This window comes from Perca fluviatilis, chromosome 15 (genome assembly GCF_010015445.1).
Source record: "Perca fluviatilis chromosome 15, GENO_Pfluv_1.0, whole genome shotgun sequence".
NCBI lineage: Eukaryota > Metazoa > Chordata > Actinopteri > Perciformes > Percidae > Perca > Perca fluviatilis.
The window spans coordinates 28,272,288-28,295,979 of NC_053126.1; the positions used below are offsets into that span (position 1 = coordinate 28,272,288).

General features: G+C 42.4%; 1 protein-coding gene across 1 annotated transcript in view; it reads left to right on the forward strand.

The window, feature by feature from the left end:
* si:dkeyp-72e1.9 (syntaxin-binding protein 4) overlaps positions 1–23,692 on the forward strand; it is a 105,050-nt gene that overhangs the window by 59,229 nt on the left and 22,129 nt on the right. Inside the window, exons 4-8 of the mRNA XM_039824931.1 lie at positions 2,264–2,333; positions 2,415–2,489; positions 9,287–9,366; positions 12,852–12,975; positions 15,059–15,200. Coding sequence (XP_039680865.1) covers positions 2,264–2,333; positions 2,415–2,489; positions 9,287–9,366; positions 12,852–12,975; positions 15,059–15,200 — 491 coding nt within the window. The remainder of the gene's footprint in view (positions 1–2,263; positions 2,334–2,414; positions 2,490–9,286; positions 9,367–12,851; positions 12,976–15,058; positions 15,201–23,692) is intronic.

The window sequence follows — 23,692 nt, forward strand, 5'->3', positions numbered from 1 at the left end:
TTGTTACTGCATGTCACTTTTAAAAAAACATTTTGGTAGTTTTTTTCCTCATTTTTCTTGTTTTTGTGGATTTCTCAGACATTTGTCACCTTTTTTGTAAATTTGTTGCTTTTTCCGACATTTTTGTACGCTTTTTGTGGCATTTTTGTAGACATGAAGCCCTGCAAAAGTCATCAAAAGAGTTCCTTAGCCATCATAGAATTTAGCAAATCAAGCAAAACAATGATACCTCTTTTTTTTAAAGCAACACTATGTAACTTTTCCCACGCTAAAAGTTACATGCTGTTGCTTTAACAACAACCTGTTTCACAGCCTGAATATGAAAACTCTGCTTCTGGGGGAATTACTGAGTCTCAGAGTCGGCAAATCTGACAAATTCTGCTTTGAATGTCAGGTAATTGCAGTTTCAAAAACACTTTCCTGTGTTTTTGGTTTGGCGCACAACTAGGTGGGACAAAATTTATTGTGAACCCAAATTGATACACGGGCCGGATCTAAATCTGCAACGGGCCAGATTTGGCCCGCGGGCCTTGAGTTTGACACGTGATTTAGAGTGAAGAATCAGGTATGGAGTGTGTCATTGTTGATGTTTCTTGGAACCTTTAGCAATTTCCTACACTCCTCAGGACATATTTACTAAGCTTGTTGCAAGAAGCAGGCCATATGTGAGGAGATATTGGAGAAATAGCTTCTTGTGTCAAGTGATTGAATTACTTCTGAAAAATCACTGGGGGGAAAGTTTTGGTAAAACACTTTTTAAACTTTTTTAATGAAGTTATTTCTGTTTAGATTAGATACAAAATATGCTAATACTTAGGTGGTGATGGCGCAGTGGATATGACACATGCCTTTGGTGTGGGAGATCTGGGTTTGATTCCCACTGTGATACATCAACCAATGTGTCCCTGAGCAAGACACTTAACCCCTAGTTGCTCCAGAGGCGTGCAACCACTGATATATAGCAATTGTGGCAATCGCTTTGGATAAAAGCGTCAGCTAAATGATATATAATGTAAAGTTACTGGTAGCTTTAAGCATATTCCACTGGACCGGAGGTGCTGGTCAGGAGAAATATGCAGGGTGCAGGAAACAGAAAGGTAGAGTCATGTGAAAATGCAGCTAGCTATAAATAGCTTTGCTGCTATTTTGTCTGGGGTTGTGGTTGTGAGCTCAAATCTTTAGTAAGGGAACTGTGTACTGAATAAATCTCTTCATTTGTGTTTTTGGTCAGCAGTAAGAAATCAGGTGCAGCGGCTATTTCCATTCCCTCCTCCCATATATCATATTTTACAGGAATGCCTTAAAATACATATTGCATGAAACCACACATTGTTTAGCACCTATATAGCACCTGCAAATATTTAGTAAACATCCCTCTGTATGTCTTTTCATGTAGAACAGCTTAGATGAAATTATAAAGAATAGAATTGAAGTGAATGTTACGGGCAGGCTACATTGCACCTGTAACGTACATGGAGCGGATGTTCCAACACGACGCTTCCACTATGATCTATGAAACTGGCGACCTCGGACATGAGAGCAGCGCGTAGGGCTGCGTCTGCTCCGCGGAGAGCTGCTCTACAAAATACGACAGTCTTTTTTTTTTTTTTAGGTGTGTGCACCACAGAAATGGATCATAAAGTTTTCACATTTCTTTTAAATTGCCATAAATGATGGATATAGGGCACATATCTGGGGGTGTTAATCCTCAAAAATCTTGACAGCTTTTGTTTGTGAGATTTTTTCATTCAAAGTAAAGTTGCAGGGCATTTGGACTGCAGTTAGAAAAGCAGAGCACCATCTGTACACATTCACCACTGCTCAATAACAGATGATATTTTCTGTTCATTCTCAATGACTACACATGGCCCTCCTCCACAGCGCTGTGGAGGAAGGTGTAGCTAGTCCACATAGCATTCCGGGATGGGAGAAAAACGTGACGGACTGAGCCACGGCGTCTCTGCTAAATAGCCTCGGGAAGGAACTTGTTTTGGTGGAACGTGTACATTTTAAAGTCGTTTTAGTCGTGCAACAGAAAACTCAGATTGGACAGATAGTCTAGCTAGCTGTCTGGATTTACCCTGCAGAGATCTGAGGAGCAGTTAACCATAGTCCTCAGAAATCCACCGGAGTTTAGAACGCCAACACAAATGAAAAACGTTGTCGATATAGGCTACAACTTACATAGCATGAGTTCGTAAGCTGGAAATCCCACAACAATACCTACACTGTGTACTAAAGAACTTTCTCTGCCCTGTGACAGGAAACCTGATGCCAGGGGACCAGATCCTGGAGGTGAACGGAGACAGTCTAGTGGGGGTCACAAGTGAAAGGTAGTCCAGTTAAGAGTCATTGCTTTAACCACATGGCTGACTGAGGTGACTTTGTAATAAGAATGTGTTTTGGTTTCACAGAGCTGTGGACATCCTGCGAGCCGCCTCTGCAACCAATCTAATGCGCCTTCTCATAGCCAGAGACGAGGAAGCAAAGTAAGCACATGTCTCGTATACTCATTCTCTGTGAATAACCACATCAGGTTTAGTAACGTTCTGTCAATCACTTGAATCATCTCCTGTGGGTCCATGTAGCTCTGATGATGCAGGATGACCTCACCAAAGCTGTCCAGTGAACGAGTGTACCTGCCAGTCCACATGACTCCACGTTTGAACATGGAGTCATGTGGACGCATATTCAGAATGCGCTGTATACATGTCCAAAGAATGCTTCTAAAACCTGAGTAACGTCGGCATATCCCACATGTCTTAATCGGAAAATGCTAAATTTGGAAAAAGGCCTTATTCCGAATATGGAAATGGAATATGCAGTTTACATGACCTGTATCCAATTCGGAATATTTTCATATTCAGAATAATAGTGGAATATTAGGCTACATCTACATTGCTACATTTTGTTTTTTAAGCAGAGTTTTGAGCCAAAAGTGATCTCTGTTCACCAAGTGTTTTTATCTCCAGTAGAAGAACTAATCTCTGTCCGAACCTCATATCTCATCAACATTCTGGTATACTGGGCATAAACAGGAGGCAGCGTGGAGACTCCGCCCACTGCTGGTGGTTGCCATGGTAATGTTAGGGAATGGGAGGGGGAAATGCCACAGCAGGGGGGAATGAGAAGGGGAAATGCCAGAGCAGGGGGGAATGAGAGGGGGAAACGCCAGAGCAGGGGGAATGAGAGGGGGAAACGCCAGAGCAGGGGGGAATGAGAGGGGAAACGGAAAGCGCCAGAGCAGGGGGGAATGAGAAGGGGAATGGGAAACGCCAGAGCAGGGGGGAATGAGAGGGGAAACGCCAGAGCAGGGGGAATGAGAGGGGAAACGCCAGAGCAGGGGGAATGAGAGGGGAAACGCCAGAGCAGGGGGGAATGAGAGGGGGAAACACTCGTAGCAGAAGATATTCCTTTTTAAACCAAAATGTAGCAATGTAAATGTTGCCTTAGTGTGCATGTAAACTTACTCGATCAGTCTTTGGTCCAAATGCACCGGAGGCTTTACTCACCTGCTACCACACACCAGTTTTCTGATTAATTATAAATTGTTCACATAACAAATAAATAACAAGGCAAATGTATCCACTCAAAAATGTGTGTGTGTATGTATGTATGTATGTATGTATGTATGTATATATATATGTGTGTGTGTGTATATATGTATATACAGTGCCTTGCGAAAGTATTCGGCCCTCTTGAACTTTTCGACCTTTTGCCACATTTCAGGCCTCAAACATAAAGATATAAAACTGTAATTTTTTGTGAAGAATAAACAACAAGTGGGACACAATCATGAAGTGGAACGAAATTTATTGGATATTTCAAACCTTTAAAAAACAAATAAACAAATAAAAAACTGAAATATTGGGCGTGCAAAATTATTCAGCCCCCTTAAGTTAATACTTTGTAGCACCACCTTTTGCTGCGATTACAGCTGTAAGTCGCTTGGGGTATGTCTCTATCAGTTTTGCACATCGAGAGACTGACATTTTTGCCCATTCCTCCTTGCAAAACAGCTCGAGCTCAGTGAGGTTGGATGGAGAGCGTTTGTGAACAGCAGTTTTCAGTTCTTTCCACAGATTCTCGATTGGATTCAGGTCTGGACTTTGACTTGGCCATTCTAACACCTGGATATGTTTATTTGTGAACCAGTCCATTGTAGATTTTGCTTTATGTTTTGGATCATTGTCTTGTTGGAAGACAAATCTTCGTCCCAGTCTCAGGTCTTTTGCAGACTCCATCAGGTTTTCTTCCAGAATGGTCCTGTATTTGGCTCCATCCATCTTCCCATCAATTTTAACCATCTTCCCTGTCCCTGCTGAAGAAAAGCAGGCCCAAACCATGATGCTGCCACCACCATGTTTGACAGTGGGGATGGTGTGTTCAGGGTGATGAGCTGTGTTGCTTTTACGCCAAACATAACGTTTTGCATTGTTGCCAAAAAGTTCGATTTTGGTTTAATCTGACCACAGCACCTTCTTCCACATGTTTGGTGTGTCTCCCAGGTGGCTTTTGGCAAACTTTAAACACTTTTTATGGATATCTTTAAGAAATGGCTTTCTTCTTGCCACTCTTCCATAAAGGCCAGATTTATGCAGTATACGACTGATTGTTGTCCTATGGACAGAGTCTCCCACCTCAGCTGTAGATCTCTGCAGTTCATCCAGAGTGATCATGGGCCTCTTGGCTGCATCTCTGATCAGTCTTCTCATTGTATGAGCTGAAAGTTTAGAGGGACGGCCGGGTCTTCGTAGATTTGTAGTGGTCTGATACTCCTTCCATTTCAATATTATCGCTTGCACAGTGCTCCTTGGGATGTTTAAAGCTTGGGAAATCTTTTTGTATCCAAATCCGGCCTTTAAACTTCTCCCACAACAGTATCTCGGACCTGCCTGGTGTGTTCCTTGTTCTTCATGATGCTCTCTGCGCTTTACACGGACCTCTGAGACTATCACAGAACAGATGCATTTATACGGAGACTTGATTACACACAGCTGGATTCTATTTATCATCATTAGTCATTTAGGTCAACCTTGGATCATTCAGAGATCCTCACTGAACTTCTGGAGAGAGTTTGCTGCACTGAAAGTAAAGGGGCTGAATAATTTTGCGCGCCCACTTTTTCAGTTTTTTATTTGTTAAAAAAGTTTGAAATAGCCAATGAATTTCGTTCCACTTCATAATTGGGACCCACTTGTTGTTGATTCTTCACAAAAAATTACAGTTTTATATCTTTATGTTTGAGGCCTGAAATGTGGCAAAAGGTCGAAACGTTCAAGGGGGCCGAATACTTTCGCAAGGCACTGTATATATATATATATATATGTGTGTGTGTGTGTATATATATATATATATATATGACATGAACAGCAGTATTGACATGGCGACACTGATATTACTGATGGCAGAGGCCGGTAGTATTAGTGTTCAACCAGCTTTCTAATCTGAGCACAACCAGTTTTGGTAAAAACAAGGTCAGTGCCAGCTGTCAGCATCACAGGCCTCATTTCCCTCCAATCCACTTCAGACAACATGATCCTCAGTTGTAAGTTGACTAAAGGTAGTAGTGGATTTGCATATTTAAAGGAGCAGGACCGTTCGTTGCACATGAACGTGTCAGCCCTGATATTTCCGAAAGTGTGTGGTATTTTCTGCCTCTAAGTGTAATCCTCCGTGACAAGACTGACACAGGCAGGACTCGGCTCAGTTGTTGGAGAGGACGCGTGCCAGAAATGAGAAGTTAAAGGTGGAAATAGCTCTGGGACACAAACACCAGCAGCACACTGAGGACTTATTGGCCGGATCAATATGTAGAACGTTGTTGAATATGGCGATAACGATATTACTCGCGATAAATGCAAGTTGTAATAACTGCTTGTTGAATTTAAGACAAATGAAAGGAAATCATTTCCAGCAATCTTTTATTGAACAAATTGAATTGAATTTAAAGGAACCACTAAAAAGAATGCTGAAGTGCAGTTTTCGGCTGATATTTCCTTTCAACTAACACAAAAAATCTCTGAGTGTATTTTGCGATATGCCGCAGCCTTTTTGCGATGTGTTTATTGCGCCAGCCGCGATGGCGATAAAAAACCCTGTTATATTGTTATATTGTGCAGCCCTGGTTGAGAGAGCTTAACCTAGAGATGTGCTGCTGACGAGATCAGCCCTGTGTGTTAATCTGTGCTCTGTGCTTTAACTACAGGAGGAGAGTGGAGGGAAGAGGGAGGGGGATTATGCCTGTCTGGCTGTCTGTCTGTCCCACCCCCCATCCATAGATTTCCTCTACTTCTTTTAAAAACAAGTCAGAACTAGCTTAGCACTAGCTTCTAGCTTGCCAACTGTGAGATCCTTTAAAAGTAATTAAAAGGAACTCTGATCACGTTATGGTGTAGAAATTCTCCCTATTCTCTTGAAAAATGTAGAGTCGTGCGGTGTGTTGAATCAAAAACCTTTTGAAAATTCTTCTTCAGTCAAGTTTTCTTACATTTACAAAGTAAATTTAAATGGCTACAGTTTCACATCACTATGCAGCGTCCGAAATTCGCACTCGCCAGCCGCCAAATTCGGGGACAGGCCGACACACAAACGCATAAACACTGGCGCACACACCAGCCACCAGCCCCTACCTTCTGTTTACTGATAGCTAGTTTTTTACTCAGGCCAATTAATTAGCTAGTAAGTGGTGATTTTTTTGGCAGCCAGCCTTCCAAATGAAAGCACAATGAAATAAAATGTTAAGGCAAGGCAAGGCAATTTTATTTGTATAGCACATTTCAGCAGCGGTGCAATTCAATGTGCTTTACATAAAACATTAAAACACAGTTAGAAATTAATGAAAAATTAATACATAATTAAAAATAGTTAATACAAAATTAAAACAATTCATACAAAATTAAAACCGTTACTTAAAATAGATTATAAAAGAATAAAATTCCCAATACTAGTGCAAATAATACTAGTTCAAAGAATTAAACATAGGCAGTATCAAAAAGAAAGGTCTTCAGCCTTGAGAGCTGAGCATGGGTGCCGATCTACAGTTTACCGGAAGTTTGTTCCAGATACGTGGTGCATAGAAACTGAACGCTGCTTCCCCCTTTTTTGTTCTGATTCTGGGGATGGCAAGCAAACCTGTCCCTGATGATCTTAGAGGCCTCTCCGGTTCATAGTTCACAAGTAGATCCGAAAGGTAATTTGGCCCTAAACCATTTAGCGACTTATAAACCAGCAGAAGAATTTAGAAATCTATTCTTTGGGGCATAGGAAGCCAGTGTAGAGACTTTAAAATTGGAGTGATGTGATCCGCTTTCCTTCGAGCAGCTGCGTTCTGAATCAGCTGCAGCTGTCTGACTGATTTTTTAGGAAGACCTGTAAGGACACCGTTACAGTAGTCTAATCTGAAAATAAAGGCGTGAATGATTGGTTAAGCGATCATTAACCGTTAACCGACAACGGAGTCTCAGTTCACCGGTCCGGGAGGCTCTGACACACTTTCCGCACTCAGTGTCGGCGGACAGCTGTAGGCTTGTACCGGTGTTGATGTTCTGTGCATTGTCGGACACACGCAGCCACTTTCCTGAAACCGCTTGCAGGACTGACACAAGTCCACAGCGGCCATGTCCGAGCCTGTCTCCCCCGCTTCCACCCGCAGGTTGTCAGCTGCGTGTCTGCCTGGTATACTCTCGCCTGGACGGCCAGGTTTAACTTGCCGGTCCTCATCGATATAGTTTCACGTGTCACGTAGCTCTCCACAAGTAGAAAAAAAGGGGAGCTTAAAATGCAACTTGATCTTGTGAGCTGGACGGGAAGGATAACTCTGGGAGTTGCGATTCTGCCTTACAGCTTTCGGTTTGATATCGCAGATCATTACAGCCCTACTGTAGTAGTAGTCATCTAGTGCAGTAAGCGCGAGGTGAGAGCGCTGCTCTTTCACTTTCCCCACCCAGATTTTATCCGGTCGGTCTGGGGATTGAACCGACAAACCTCCACAGTTACAAGCTCGCTTCTTTAACCTCTAGGCCACCGTCGTCCAGTGCGAAGGATCCAACCAGTTGTGTGTTTAACGGTCTAATAATTTCAGCTGGACTTGTAGGCCGTTATATTGTTGGCTAGTTTCATTTATAATAAAAACATCAGATTTTATAAACTTGTAAACCTGTGTTTTGTGTGCAGAAAATGTGGAAAGTAACTAAAGCTGTCAGATGAATGTAGTGGAGTAAAAAGTACAATATTTCTCTCTGAAATGTAGCGGAGTAGAAGTAGAAAGTGGCATGAAAAGAAAAGACTCAAGTAAAGTGCAAGTACCTCAACATTTGGACTTAAGTACAGTACTGGAGTAAATGTACTTAGTTACATTCCATTCCACCACTTGTAACAACAGAATGAAAAAACGTAATTTCCCCTTGCAGGGTCAATAAAGTATCTCTATATCTAAATCTGAAACGGCTGAACGTGATGAACTCCATCATCTTGTTAGTAATCCCTTCACTTTTGGTGCTGTCTGTGGGGATTTCTATCCCTTTCTTAACGCTGTGGTTATCAAGTACCGAGGCTTGCCGGTGGCGTTCTATGTCGTTGATCTTTCTCCAACACGGTGTCACGGCTCCCCCCCCCCCTCAGATGATGTCCCGTCATTTCAGTGTGAATCGAATCGACCAATCATCTGCTGCTGCTGTTATGAAAGAGTTGCATCCTGAGGTTGTCTAATCAGTTTGTGCTGACCAAGAACAATTTGTGTCCTTACTTACCACGGAGCCAGTGTAACGGTTTATCATAATCTGCTTAGAAACGGCATATTCAAATCATCATCCACAGGGGATATCATATTGTTGTTTTGAGACAAGGTGTTACGCAGAGAAATGAATGAACACTCAAAGTTACAATCATTTATTTTTATTGCTTTAATGGCCTGCCCAAAACCGTGGTGATAAAAAAGACTGCTGTGCCTTCTACGTGACATGTGTGATATGCAGATATAGATATTGTAGGTATTGTGCGAAAAACAGGGTGTGCATTTTAGTGTGCATTCAGTTTATTCATTCACACAATATGGTCTGTTCCAAAGATCCAATTTTGGCTGTCTGATTATATATATTATTATTATATTATATATTATTTTATATATAAATACCTTGCTGCTTAATAGCTGCCACTATTAGAAATGTAAGCACTGTAATGATCTAATGAATGTTGTACATCTTAGTATAACCACTAATGCATGTATATTATGTTAAATCCTAAACTCTTATCCCAGTAATGTTTCTCTTGTGGTTTCCCTGACTAGGAAAGAATTTGCTGAGTTGCTGGATAAGTATGGATCCAATGGTAGCACAGGATCAACGCGCAACTCTCCCATACAGCAAGGTAGGCAAATCCCTACTTACTACTACCTTTTTTCCTCAAGCAGTAACTGTAATCCGATGTGGGCATACCTCCTGCACTTGGAAACGTAAATGTGAAATACAATTTCCGGACTCCTGTACAACGTGTCTTTTATGCCAAACAATGCCTAAATGGCATCATCGTACAGTTCAATGTAAAACAAAAACAGGACCTTTTCTATATTTGACAGAGTACTAAGCCTGTAGGGTAGATGGAGCAAGTCTGCCTTTAAAAATGGCTTATGACAAGTGCAGTTGTCCATTACACAATTGCCAACATCTGTTTCAGTGGGGAGGAAGGCAGCCAGCTGGTACAGATTTGTTAAAACACGGCTTCAGCACATGAGCAGTCTTGTGTGCTCTGAGCAGGGGATGGTGTCGATGCATCAAGGTGCTTCTGTGGGGTCGGATCCATCTCAGTATTAATGACTGCACACAGAAGGATTCGCAACTAAAAAATTCATTACATTTCATTTCATTTATTATACAGGAAAATTTAAAAGCAACAATTTACAATAAACGGGCCTGGCTCAGTTTTATAAACTGGTTTCCAGCAGGTTCATGTTCTGCAGCAACATAGAATGTTGAACACAATTCCGGCACATTTATACAGGACATTGTCATGGACTAGACAGATACCGGTACAAACAAATAAAACATTAAATACGGACAATCTGGTCAATATGTAAATGAGAATCGCCCACCCTGACCTCCCTCAACCCTGGCGTGGATTCTTCTTCTTTGTCCCTACAAACTTATTTTATACGTTTTTAAAAAAAACTGTGGAGAGACTCATTGTGGCTTGGAGGTAGAGTGGTCGCCCCATATCCACAAGGTTGGCATTTCAGTCCCTCTGGCCACATGTCAAAGTGTCCCTGAGCAAGACACTGAACCACAAGTTGCTCCCCGGATGCTGTGTGTGTGTGTGTGTGTGTGTGTGTGTGTGTGTGTGTGTGTGTGTGTGTGTTTTTTTTTGTTGTGTGTTTTGTGTGTGTGTGTGTGTGTGTGTGTGTGTGTGTGTGTGTGTGTGTGTGTGTGTGTGTGTGTGTGTATATATATATATAGCTGTCCCCTGCTCCTAATACTAGGTTAACTTGGTTAAACAGAAATAAAATGTCGTTACATTGTACTGTGTGTATGTGACAATTAAGAATAATCATTAATATTGAGAGTGATCTGACTCCATATATACATCATCTCCAGAATGAGGGTACATGGATTTATCATGTTGATATAAAGATGAAATCTGTTATGTTTAAAGTATGGTAAAACACTGAAACTGACTGTGGTTGGCTCTATATACGCTCAAAGATGACAAGGTGAGATTATGTACTGTAAAGGCCGGGTTATGCTTCAGGAGAATTAGTTTGTACGACGTGTTGTCTGACCCTGCTGGAAATCAAAAGGGTTTCTAGTGGTTGCTAACACCCATGCTGGAAGGTGGGGAGAAGAGTCGGTCGTCGTAGAGATGGGGAAGAGGCAATAATCGTTTAAACGTAGAGATGACGGCACACTTTTCAGGCAGTCTGCCCTGGAGGGGACATAAAAAGTGACAGAAATGGTTGTGAAAAAAGAGAGTTAAGGGAGACATTCAAACCCTGGCACCTTTCTCACCTCCGCACAGCTGCCCAATCTTAAAGTAGTTGCGAGTGTCTGATTGTAGGTTTGGGAAAGTTCGAGTAATTGTCAGCTACACCCTCCTCTAATCCATCATCGTCAGAAAGCTGTGGGGCGAGATGGAGTGGACTGGCAGCTGAAGAAAGGCCAAAGCTACCATCGTTTGTGTAGTTCAAAGCTGACAGCATGTAGAAAGCTATGGATTGCAGCTTAACGTTCCTAAAGATGAAGTGTTATAAAGTTCAAAGTATACCAGAGGTATTGACCCAATGACTTGGACTTGAGTCCCATACTTGGTACTTGTTGGTCTTGTCTTGACTCTAAGCTCGAGACTTCTTGGCCTAGGCATTGTTGGTCTTGACTAGTGACTTGCAAAATAGACCTGGTACCACCTCTGAAAATGTACTGGAAAATCACACATAGGGTTGGTCATCGTTTGGGTTTTTTCCGATACCGGTGCTAAAACAATACTTTTAAAAGGGTGGCGGTGCCTAAACAGTGTCTGAACCAATTAGGGCTGTTCTCGATTGAAGAAAATCTTAGTCGACTAACACTGATTCAATTGTATCGACTAATCAATTAGTCGATTTAATCGACAGATCTGTAAATCTGAGTTTCTCTGCAAAGAGTCATGCAAAAGCACCACTTTAATTCTTGTGTTTACCAGAGATGTGCTCGTACGTTTCTTGGAAATAAGTCATTCAGCATGAAAAAAGCATCAAACGTGACTAATCGACTAAAGAAATCTAAGTTGACTAAGACCAAAACGACCGATCAGTCGACTAATCGACTAAGAGGGAGCAGCACTAGAACCAATACTTAACTACACTACAAAAACGAGAGAGCGCGAGCGAACACAAAACAAAAGTTGGCGACATTAAGGAACAGCTTGTTTATTGCTAAGTCCATATGGTCAAATTTTAAAGGATTTATTGAAAATGTAATAATAACTTATTTCACCAGTTGTAAAACAACACAAAGAAGAACCACCAAATGGCACAAGGGTCACTACAACAACAGCTTGAGTTTCTTGAGGTGCACTTGAATGTACCGTGAGCTCATGAGTAGTAAAAGAAGGCACCATTAAGTCCTGTCTGTGTTGTTTCCTAACTTCTTTAACCGTGTTTAATCCAGCTACTAGCTAACGGTAGGCTAAAGTTACCTGCTGCCAAGTGTAAAGTCAGTTTCGGAGCACCAGAGAGCAGCGCAGGCATTTGAGTGGCACTGAAATCTGCATTGTCACCGGGCGTTGGCACCGGGTTCTGGTACCCAACCCTAATCACACGCAGCATGTTATGAACTGAAATGGCCCATGTCCTTGGCTCAGCTCCTCCACCAAAAGAAGCGCTACAAAATGCTACAGTTTTCAGCCTTGAAAAAAATCAAGTGTAAAACATCTTGGTGTACAAGATTGAAGATTGAATCTGAGGACAGGAGAGAAAGCAGAGGTTTACCGCACAGTTGGTTTGGTCAGCATATTGGGTATTATTCAGTGCTTAGAGTCACTCAGGCTTAAGAAAGGTTTAACAGGAACAAACATTTTTTTCAGTGGAGAGCCTCAGTGCCAGCAGCAAATTGTTGAAGACTACAGTACTACAGTATTTCTGAATTGTATAACATTTTTATTCCCTTCCCTTATTTCCTTATATAACACATATCAAGAGAACATCATGTTTGCTTACTGCCCTTCATCTAAATAATAACTTATCCAGTGTAAGTAATTATTTAAATATGTATCTAAAGCCATCTCTTGTACCATGTTGACATGTTGATTTTACACCTCCTTGCAAAGCACAGGTTAAATGACACTCTGTCTATTTTGTGTTTTTGTTCTTTCTTGCCATTCCAAAGGAGGCCGCTACCTGGAAAGTACATCATCTGGTTCCTCGTCTCGCTCCCAGAGTCCTTTGCTGTTGAGCCCAGCGGGCTCTCAGAACATGTACAACAACGGTGGGCCCATGCTGCGCTCCCTCAGGTGAGATTCATCTGTACAGGATTCCCATCAACCATCCCGCTGCTCTCCTCTCGTTTGGAGACTGAGTTGGGAAGTTTAGCAAATACTAACCCTAAAGCATATCAGTCAGAACAGCAGCCATGAAAGCTAAGGTCAGCAGAAACGTCAGCCTGTCTAAACTAACACTTCATTTATTTAATTCAATTAAAATACAAGACCCAGAAGGAAAAACTTTAAAGAGGCAGAAACCTTGGACAGAACCGGACTATTGGTGGGTGGCCATCTGATGCTGCCAGTTGGGACACAGAGACACTGATACAGATATACTGATATGGAGAAATATGATTCTTAATAATTACAGCAGTTAGTATGATGGACAGTGGCAATAATAGTAAAAATAAAGTGAATTACTTATTTTTATTTATTTATTATAATTTAAAATAAAAATTATATTTATGTGCTGATAAACTTTCAATAATGGCAATTTAAAATATTTGGATATTTTACTTCTGTATATGTTTTACATCTTAATTTCAAATCCAAATCATTCCAAATTCAAATTGGTCACTCTCCAAAACATTGTCAGTTTGCTGTTCTTTGCACTCGGAGTGCAAAAAGCTTTTTGTATTGTGATGACTCTGGCATTGTTGTAGTCGAGACCACTTAAACCGAGACCAACCAACCTGACATGTTCAGTCGGCGGCAGGGCAGTCGGGACTCACCCGGAAATTGGGAGCGGAATGAGGTGACTAGAGTCTCTCAAAATCTGACGAAAATCTTTTAAACTGACCTTTGTCGATCTGAAATGAAGACAGATTCAGGAACTGCATGGCCTATTTCTCGCTTAAAATGTTTTCAGAAACATGTTTCAGTGAACTATTTTAGTACAATATGAGATCGTATTCTGAACAGCTGCCATGACAGTCTGGCTTTGAATTTCCGGAGAAAACAAACCCATGTGACGCGTTCGTCCAATCAGCTGCTGGTTTTCATTTCTTGGGCAACAATACAGCGTAGCGCCGCCTGCTGCTATGGAGACGTATTACGTTTCTCAAGTCGGTGTCGCCTCAGTGTGTTCCGAGGCAGTTTTTTGGACCTCGCGGACGCGACTGATCATCTCGACTGGCTTTTCTGTCAACGGTCGGCCGTCGGCTTAGTGTGTCAGCACCTTTAGGGGTTGAGACCGAGACAAGACCAAGACAGGATGAGACGGAGTCAAGACCAAGACCAGATTTGTGTAAGACAGCCAGAAATTCTTCTCCTGTCTCCCGCATTGACTTTGTTGGGAGCGTGGGTGCTCCGGAGCTCGAGCACCCACGGGAAATACCGAGGACCCACTGAGCGCCCACGTGTGCCAGACTGCCAGTAGGCTACATTCATTTAATTTAATTTAATTTATGGTAACTGATTTCAAATTAGATATACGTCAAGTTATTGGTTGCATTTGCAAGTGTTTAACACATAGGCATAAATCAGACAATGCACAGGCAATTTAGCGAAATCCCTGCAGTTGTGGTCTTGAAATAAAATCCAGAGTCCTCAACATGCCATCGATTCTGAGACGAGACCCAGCCTTTCAAAAAGTGGTCTTAAGACCGGTCTTGAGACCAAGACCGATCTCGATTACTACAACACTGGACTCGAAAATCAGAAGAAATCAGCTGTATTTTTCAGCTTCAGCCATCTGGTGTACAACCCTGACCCTTGATCTAGATCCCGAGCATTACTGGATTGTTTAGGCTGAGAGTAAAAAAAAACAAAGAGAAAACTGATAACAATATTTCACCTGAAATTCATTTCTTACATAAACATTTTTGAAGAATTTTGTCCAATATATGTATTAAGCAGTGTCCCGTGGAATGTAATGGAGACAGTTGACGAATGATGTCGAACATATATTTGGTAGATCTATACTGCAATCTCTTCCTACTTAGAAGTCAATGTATAGACCAATACAGATATATCAGTGATAATAATAATAATAATATTGAATGATTTATAACTTTCACTCTGCCTGTGACTGTGCAGAAGTATGACAGTAATGCCATAGAGGCCTTTTCTTTCCTTCAGAGGCTCATGTGTTTCTGTGTCTGTGTGTTCTCAGTCACCCAGGGGAAGGAGTGATTCAGCTCATTTCAGTGCCGCGATCCAGCGGTCTGGGCATCACCATAGGAGGGGGCTCCAACCGGCCCGACGGCCCCGCGGTCTTCATCCAGGAAGTGCTGTCTGGAGGAGACTGTCACCGGGTAAGAACATATTGGATGAGAAGGAAAGATGAAAGGTGTAGCGAATGGAGTGATGGTGCTCCGAGTCATAGCAAGGTGGTTTTCTGCTGTAGTAGTCTCGCATTGCCAGACCTTCCTCCACAGTGCTGCGGAGGAAGGTCTGGCTAGTCCACACAGCATTCAGGGATGGGAGAAAAAAACGTGCTCTGGTTTATTGGCATTTCTTTAAACCAATCACAATCGTCTTGGGCAGCGCTAAGCACCGGACGGAGCCATGGTGCCTCTGCAAAATAGCCTCGGGAAGGAACTTGTTTTGGTGGAACGTGTGTACGTTTTAAAGTAGTGTTAGTCGTGCAACAGAAAACTCCGATTGGACAGATAGTCTAGCTAGCTGTCTGGATTTACCCTGCAGAGATCTGAGGAGCAGTTAACCATAGTCCTCAGAAGTTTAGAACGCCAACACAAAGAAAGAGGAAGGGGACGGATCTCCGATGGAAAAGAGGAACATCCAGCGGGAATTTATATAGACTACTGGGTAAGAAATGAAGCCACCGGCCTAAAATACACTGCACATATTGGATGAGAAGGAAAGATGAAGGGTGTAGCGAAGGGAGTGATGGTGCTCCGAGCCATACTTAGACGGTGTTACTGTGTAAAACAGTAGATAGGATAAATAAACCAAGGCGTCTGAAAATATCAACAGTGAGGACATTTCTAGCACAATTGATTTTGGGATTTAGTGCTGCTGTTAGGTTTCTTTTTTTTCTTTTAAATTGAATGAATACTTTTTGGCCACTATAAAAAATGTATTATAACACACTATTTTTGACACACAACCATCCCTGGCTTATATAGATTATACATGTTCACACAAGCAGCAGACACATTCTCATGGACTGTGGCTGATGGAGGGCTCAGCACGTCTGACTTGACTTCCTTTTGTTTTGATAATGTTTCCATGGTAGCAGCCATGTTTCTGATGGGATGAAGTGCCTGAAGAGGGTAGTTCTTTAGCAGGGATCTGGAAAAGAACATAATGGCATAAAACTAATTCCACCACCAAAGTCCCTACAGTACGGAAACAACAGTATAAATCACGTTGTTACTTGAGGAAGCTGACACATTGGGTTGGGTGTGCTCACTGGATCCTGGATCCCTTGAGCACTGAGTGGAGGACCACGGGGATCGCTGTATAAAACATGACTGAGATGGATGCAGCGCAGCAGCGGAGGACTACTCGTAGGGAAATAAAGTGAACAAGATGGACCGAGGTAGAGGACAGAGGGGGCGGAGCAGGAAGTAAAGAGTGCATGTGCAGACCTCTGCAGCTTTGCCCTTAGGTAAGTGTAAAATAGTGCTTAGTCATGCCTCAGGTCACAGGCTGCTGATGCTGTCTCTGTGACTGGCTGTCCGAAAAACAGACATAGAGTAACAGCCGGTCCTCTCCTCCCGCATTGTGGTCACAGACGCATCTATGACCTTCGAAACACACACTTTAAATCAAACATGTAGTGACATGTAGTGACAGTCCTGACCAAGACATACTGTAAAACATGTATCCCAGTTATTAAAGTGGTTTGCCTGTTTCTCCCGTTATGTCCTTCTCCCAAAGTGTGGAAAAACACCAGGAGAAATGCCAGGAGTTGAGTTTGCATTAAATTATGACTGTGTCAACTGCATGCCAAATTAATCAAATTGCCTTCTAATATGACCGGTTGCAGTGCTGACAAACGCTGTATGGGAATGTGACTGAGTACCCTGGGCCCTCATATGAGGAGGGCCCAAAAAGATTCTAGAATGAATAGCTGTGGATGTGGGGAGGGGCCCATATAGAATGTCTTTCTACAGGGCCCAGGATTTTGTGCTACGTCCCTGCTTCCTAAAAGACAGAACATTCAGTATTTCACTGTTTATTGTAGGGTCACCTTGACTGAAGGAAATTACCATGAGGTGACAAACATTACTTTCATTAAATCCTCTTGAATATTTAGGAGGTCATGCTGGATTAAACACTGTGTATTTCTTGGCTTTTTTGTTGTTTCAGTGTCAGTGTGTCTGTATTAGAGGAGTCTCCTAACAGACACACTACACAAAGTGTGAAGGTCAGCCATCATGCTAGGACTCTGTTTAGGGCATCACATACGCACACACATGCATGCAAACACACACACACACACACACACACACACACACACACACACACACACACACACACACACACACACACACACACACACACACACACACACACACACACACACACATACCTTGTGTGTGGCACTCAGTCCCAATGACACAAATACATAGTTTATTTTTTGGTGTGTGTGTGTTTGCGCGTGTGTGGATTCACACAGTGTTTGTTAGCAGGGTCAAGTTATTCTTGGTTTTGTTCTTTTTAATTGGATTTCTTGACAAAAAGAAAAGTGGAGAATATCACCAGCCATACAGTACATTAAAGGAGTCCTATTTTAGACAGTTTTCAGGTTTCTACTTGTATTTTGTGTTTCTACATGTATTTTTCTCATACTGCCCATGGCTGCTGCACCTGCACGCCTCTGTCTGAGATGGAGCGCTGTCTCTTAGCATTGAGCTACATGTAGCAGGGTATGTAAAGTAAACACTGCAGTAGCGTGCCTGGAGGAGATGACTGTATATGGAACACCGGCTTGATATGACATCATACAAAGCAGAGAGTAGAAAAACACTGTTGAAACCGGAGCGTTCAGAACAGTTTTGAAACTTTTTTTGGCTAACAGTGTTTTTTTTCTTTCAAAGAGCCCCCATTATGCTCCTTTTCAGCATCATATTTGTACTTTTGGGGTCTACTAGAATAGGTTTACATGCTTTGAAAAAACAGATTATGTTTCTTATACTGTCCTTTGCTGCAGCTCCTCCACCTGAAACACTTCAGCTGAGCTCTTGGCCCCGCCTTGCTGACAAGCCCAGTCTGCTCTGATTGGTCAGCTGGCCCACTCTGTTGTGATTGGTCCACCAAATTCAAACAAGCCACTGGGCGGGCTGCGCTTGCTCAGGCAGCACCTATGGGCAACACATATGAAAAACTGGGCTGGCTTTCTCAATCAGTGACATCACTAATGGAGGAATTTCAAACAGGAATGTGGGCGAGCCATTTAAGGCAGTTGAGAAAAAGTGCTGTATATGTATTGCATACACAAAAAAAACTATATAACACACTAAAAGAGGGGGGGGGGGGATCCAAAAAACATAATAGGGTCTCTTCAAATATGTTTACCTTATTATTTGAAGGTTTGGCCACGTGGAACATGAACATCCAACATTGTAACATTATAGATATGACAGAAAATACAGAAAAGCATAACAGGTCTCCTTCAATCTCTGGATCATTACTCATTCAGTTTTCATATCCTGAGAGCAGCTGGCTATTTGTTTGTGTTGTAAGACTGGCTACTAGCTTGAGGATGAAGGATCTTGCACAGGAGTGCACTGGTGGAAGCATGGGGGTCTATAGGGGGGCAATGCCTGCCCAAATGAAATTTTGTGCACCACCCCCCCCCAAATCGGCTAAAACACAGGACTTTCAAGTGTTCCTTGGGAGTGTTTTAATCCAAATCACGACATTTTTCCTAAAATTAACTAGTCGTTTCGGTGCTTAAACTTAACTTTCGTCACCGCATAACGGCCACTTTTTCTTGCCTAAACTTAACCGTAATCTCCGCCGAAACGATCGGCAGCTCGGGTAGCTGAACCACCAACTAGCGCTGACCTGACCACCGTAGCCGGTGTCGCACAGTTCTGTAGTGGCTAAACACACCTACTCACTGCCGCTGATACGACCGAGCTGTGACGGAGGTCTGTCGCCGGCGTGACAAAGCTCTGTCGCGGCTTAAACAACTATCAACCGCCGCTCTGTAGCACGAAGCTCTGTAGCCGATGTCGAAGTTAGCGTCTTATTTTTGTTTCAGAGCTTGAGTTAATTGTCAGAGATAACTTTTGTAGTACTAAAGTGAGGTCACAGAGTAGTCCACATCCCCAATATGGCATCATATACATTCCCACACACACTGTGAGATCCTGCTTCTGTCTTAAAGATAATGCAGCAATACGTCTTCAATAACTCCTGACATGAAGCTGCTGTTAAACATGATGGATGAGCTCTGCACCCTGGCCACAGTGTCTCTGGGAATGTAGGGAACAGTCATCTGTGCTTGACAGAAATAAGTGCTGCATACTGCAACCTCACAGGAGGCCTCGACGATCACTGTCTGCTGTAGCAAATGAATGCTTGCGCTTAACATCAGTACAGAACACTCTGGAACACTGGAATGTTGGCTGTACCATGCATAAACCATCTGATTAGATAAGAGTGAGACACAGTGCAGAAGAAAATGAATTTCCCAACAGTTTTAGTCTCATTTTAGACTTATATCCTATTTCCTGTTTACTGATTAAGTTCCTATTATCTCTGATCAACAAACTGTCAGGGTCTCCTGACTTAATAGTCTGTCTGCCTCTTGTCTAGCTTAGTTCAAAATAAAGCATTCCACTTTGGTCAGTGTGAGAGAGACCTTTTGTTCAGAGCCCAGCTTGGCTCCAGTGGTGATTCACACTAGAGGATGGATACCCGAACCGAGCCCGTTGGGAGCCTGCGGTACCCAACGGGCCGGGCCGGGTTCGGACAGATATTTAGAAGTGATGTTCGCGTTCGGGTTGGGCATGGTCACATCAGCGCGATAAGGCGTTGAACATATGTGCGCCTGTGTTAACGTGCGCTTGTTGCCCCCTGTGCGCTGATGCACTCATCTGTTGACATTTCCGAATGCCTTCCTACAGTTGCTTAATAGAAGCGGGCTTTTCACACAAACAAACGCATGCGTCATTAGTATGCGAAAAAAAAGAGATTTTAACTGTGTCTGGCTCGGGTCGTGCTCGGACATAAATATCTTAATACCTGTCGGGCCGGATTCGGTTACTGCTCTGTCGAATGCGGTACGGGCTCGGACAGAAAAATGCGGCCCGATCCGCACTCTAATTCACACCTCATTTAAATAAAGGACCATTTTTCAATAGTTCGAGCAGACATATTGGGTCTATGCAAATCTGCTCCGATGCTGTCTTCTCAGCTTTTGTTATTCTGTTGTTTTCTGTAACCTTGTATAAAACCCTGGCCAGAGACTCACTCTGCTCAGAGAGAATTCTACAGCTTCTTCTGAGCTTCTTTCTCCACTGCGCAGTGAATTCAACTAATCTGAACCTGCCACTGGACTGGACCTGAGAGAACTTTTTCTTCCACACCCGGTTTACTGTCCTTCTGTTAAAGGATCATTCTAGTTTTCTGTAACTTTGACTTTGTTTTTTGTTGTCAATCATGAAGCATAGGGTTAATTCTGGCAGAGCACTGAAGTTTCTTTTGCATTAGCTGATCGGCATCAGCTGTTCCTTTCATGCTTCACCTTCACTGGCACATTTATGTTTAATTACCACTAAGCCCTAATGGCTACAACATATGCTGAATGCATATCACAGTTGTCAGCTGCTGGGCTACCAGCAGACTAGTGGTGTGCAGATACATTATATTCATGCAGGTGTAAACGGGTGCCTTTATAACCTGATACTTCTCACTGACTGCTCTGCGTGCATGCCACAGTTTGCTGCCACAGCTCCCTCCACCATGTGTTCATTTTTGGAATTGGTGATTTATCTAAGATGTTCATGTGAACCAATTCGTCAATTTACACGACGTGGCTGAGAAACAGGCTATAGCGCACCGCAACTCCACTACGCACCTTGTGCCACAAGTGTACTGCTCACTGGATGGGACCAATATCCCGATCCTTCCCCCATCCGATGGATACCGGGACTATAGTCATTTGAGTTACATGTTCACTATGTCACAACTTATTCGGCAAAGCTGTTTCCATCTCCCGTTTTGCGCATGAACTCTCTTTCGAAAAAGGCAAAAAACGTTTGTGTCCGGGGTGAGAGGGATCGGCTACAATTGTCCCTAGTTCTTAGCAGAGGCAGCAGCGTACCAGATGGAGATGGAGCAGGAAGTACATCCTCTGCTGGGGTTTTTTGATGAGGGAGCTGATGTTCAGCCCCCACTTCCTGGGAGATGATAAAGAGATTCATCACTTTACAGACATTTTTGCATAGCCCTACCTTAAATGCTGACTTCAGCCACTACACCAAATCACCTAACAGAACTGTTCCTATTGCTATTGTTATTTACCTCACTGGACTGTGTTGCAGCAATGTTGCCATGGTTACCAATGGAATTTTAGAATGTATTCCAAAATTACAAAAATTTGATAAATTGTAATAAACTGCAATCATCCTTTAGTTAGGCCATCATAGAGAAATTTTGTCAATGGCACTGGCAAAAGAGGTGGTATAGGATGACAATGCTTGTATGTTTGGGATTGCCAAAAATATACACGCAGAGTAGCAGAGAAGAAAGTAAGCAGTAACTCCCTCAGATGGCCTCCCATCTGCCAGGAAGTAGAAGAAAGGGAATTAGAAGGATGATGTTGAATTAGCACCAACAATCCCTATTTACCATGATCCCCTGAAACAAACCTGCACACCCCTCTGTTTGCACATATTGCTGTCTTCTTCCTTTTCTCCCGCTTCCTCTGCTTCTCTCTCCCCAATCCCATCCTCCTCGCCTCTCTGTCCACCCACTCACTGTCAACTGTGAGCAATTTGACAAGGAAGGAAGGGAGGAGAATGGAGGGGAGAGACTACAGAGCATACAGGAATATGCACGTGTGTTTGTGTGCTTGAGGCTGTTTCTAAGTAGATGTTTCTTGTTGCATATGTTCCGCAAGGTTTTACATCATTTTTAGTCAAGATGCCAGTGAGTGACAGTAAATCACAGAGAGCGCCTCAGGGCTAAGAATATATCCCACGATCCCTGTCGGAAGTAGTTTGAATGCTGGTTTGTACCTTTTTGGTAAAAGATTTACAAGAAGGGGTTTCTAAGAGTGACTTTTTGTTGCAATTGGATGGCAGTTGGATTTTGGTAACTTACGTGCTATGGCTGTGGTACGTGTTTAGATTCCCTCTCTCTATAAGTTAAACCAGACAGTCCCATCAACACTGTCTTTTCAGTCTTATCTCTAAAAAAGATAGCTTTTAAAAAAAAAATAATTTCATTGGCCTTTTTTTATGACCATTCTCAGTGTTGTTTGTTGCCCTTGTGTTGCAAATACAGTATGTAGCCTCTAAAATGTAGATTCTCTACATGGCTGAGATGAAAGCTTTGTTGGAATTGGAATAGTTGGAATTATTAGAATTGTTGGGTCTTTGTAAATTATAGAGTGTGGTCTAGACCTACTCTATCTGTAAAGTGTCTCGAGATAACTCTTGTTATGATTTGATACTATAAATAAAATTGAATTGAATTGTTTGGAGTAACAACCTCCACATGATTATAGACAGGGCCTCTAACAGTACATGCCTTTTCACACTGACGACAAAGCAAAAAACGGAATGAAAATACCAATATATTAGTTTTCGAGTTCACAGCAAGGCTGACACAAATATTCACGCTCCGTGCGTTCTACGGAAAAGTAAAGTTTTGCACCGTCGCACAATCATTGCTTCATCATTGTGTATACTATAATAAACCTACACTCAACTCTACACACTGGAGACGGGCTCGTTGTACGCAATGCTGTAGTGTAGAGGTACAGATTTGTACCTCCTCGGCTCCTCGATCCTCCGGCTTGTGACCTGGAAATCTCAGCGTGTCATCTTAGTGACATCCCAATTCCTAAAATGCATCTTGAGGAGAGAAGATCGAGGAGCAAGAAGGCTCGCCGGAGGAGCTATAATCTAGGATACACCAATCTGATACGATTTATCTGCACAAATTAAATTAAATGCGTTAGATCTGAAAAGGCCTTTTAAATACTAAAGGTGAAGCATCAGCTTGATATGCAGGTCAATTTCTTGGGTTATGCTCAGAATGACTAGACACCTCTGCTGATGATTCTTAATTTTACATTTCAGTTTACCATGACAACCCTGATGGAAATTCTTTTCATTTTGGCAGCAAGACTTTAAACTCAGACGTTTGGTATTCTGTAAACTCTAATGTACATTTTAATTTAAAAAATGTAACCACAGATTTCCCAAACTTTGGAACATCCTACCTAGAGACATCAGGAAGGCAATCTTGGTCAATATGAATGGTTGTTTTTTCTCAGAAGTTTGTGGAGACCAAATCAGAGCTAAAAAATATTTGACACAGGTGGACACAAAGATGACTCCACATGAATGTTAAAGTTGCTCTGTGGCTGCTGGATGTGTAACTGTTTGCTGACATGTTCGCCATGACGAATCTATAAGGTGATCCTATGTCAGATGTTCTCAGCTTGTTCACTGCCCCAAAGTGGCTAAAAAGCAGGTAATGCAGCTTTAACTCAATAAACAAACTAATGAGCATAACATGTACACATAAACTTTTGTACACATGCATTTGACTGCGTTTTGACTAAAAAACTAATCAGTTTAAACTTTATAGCCAT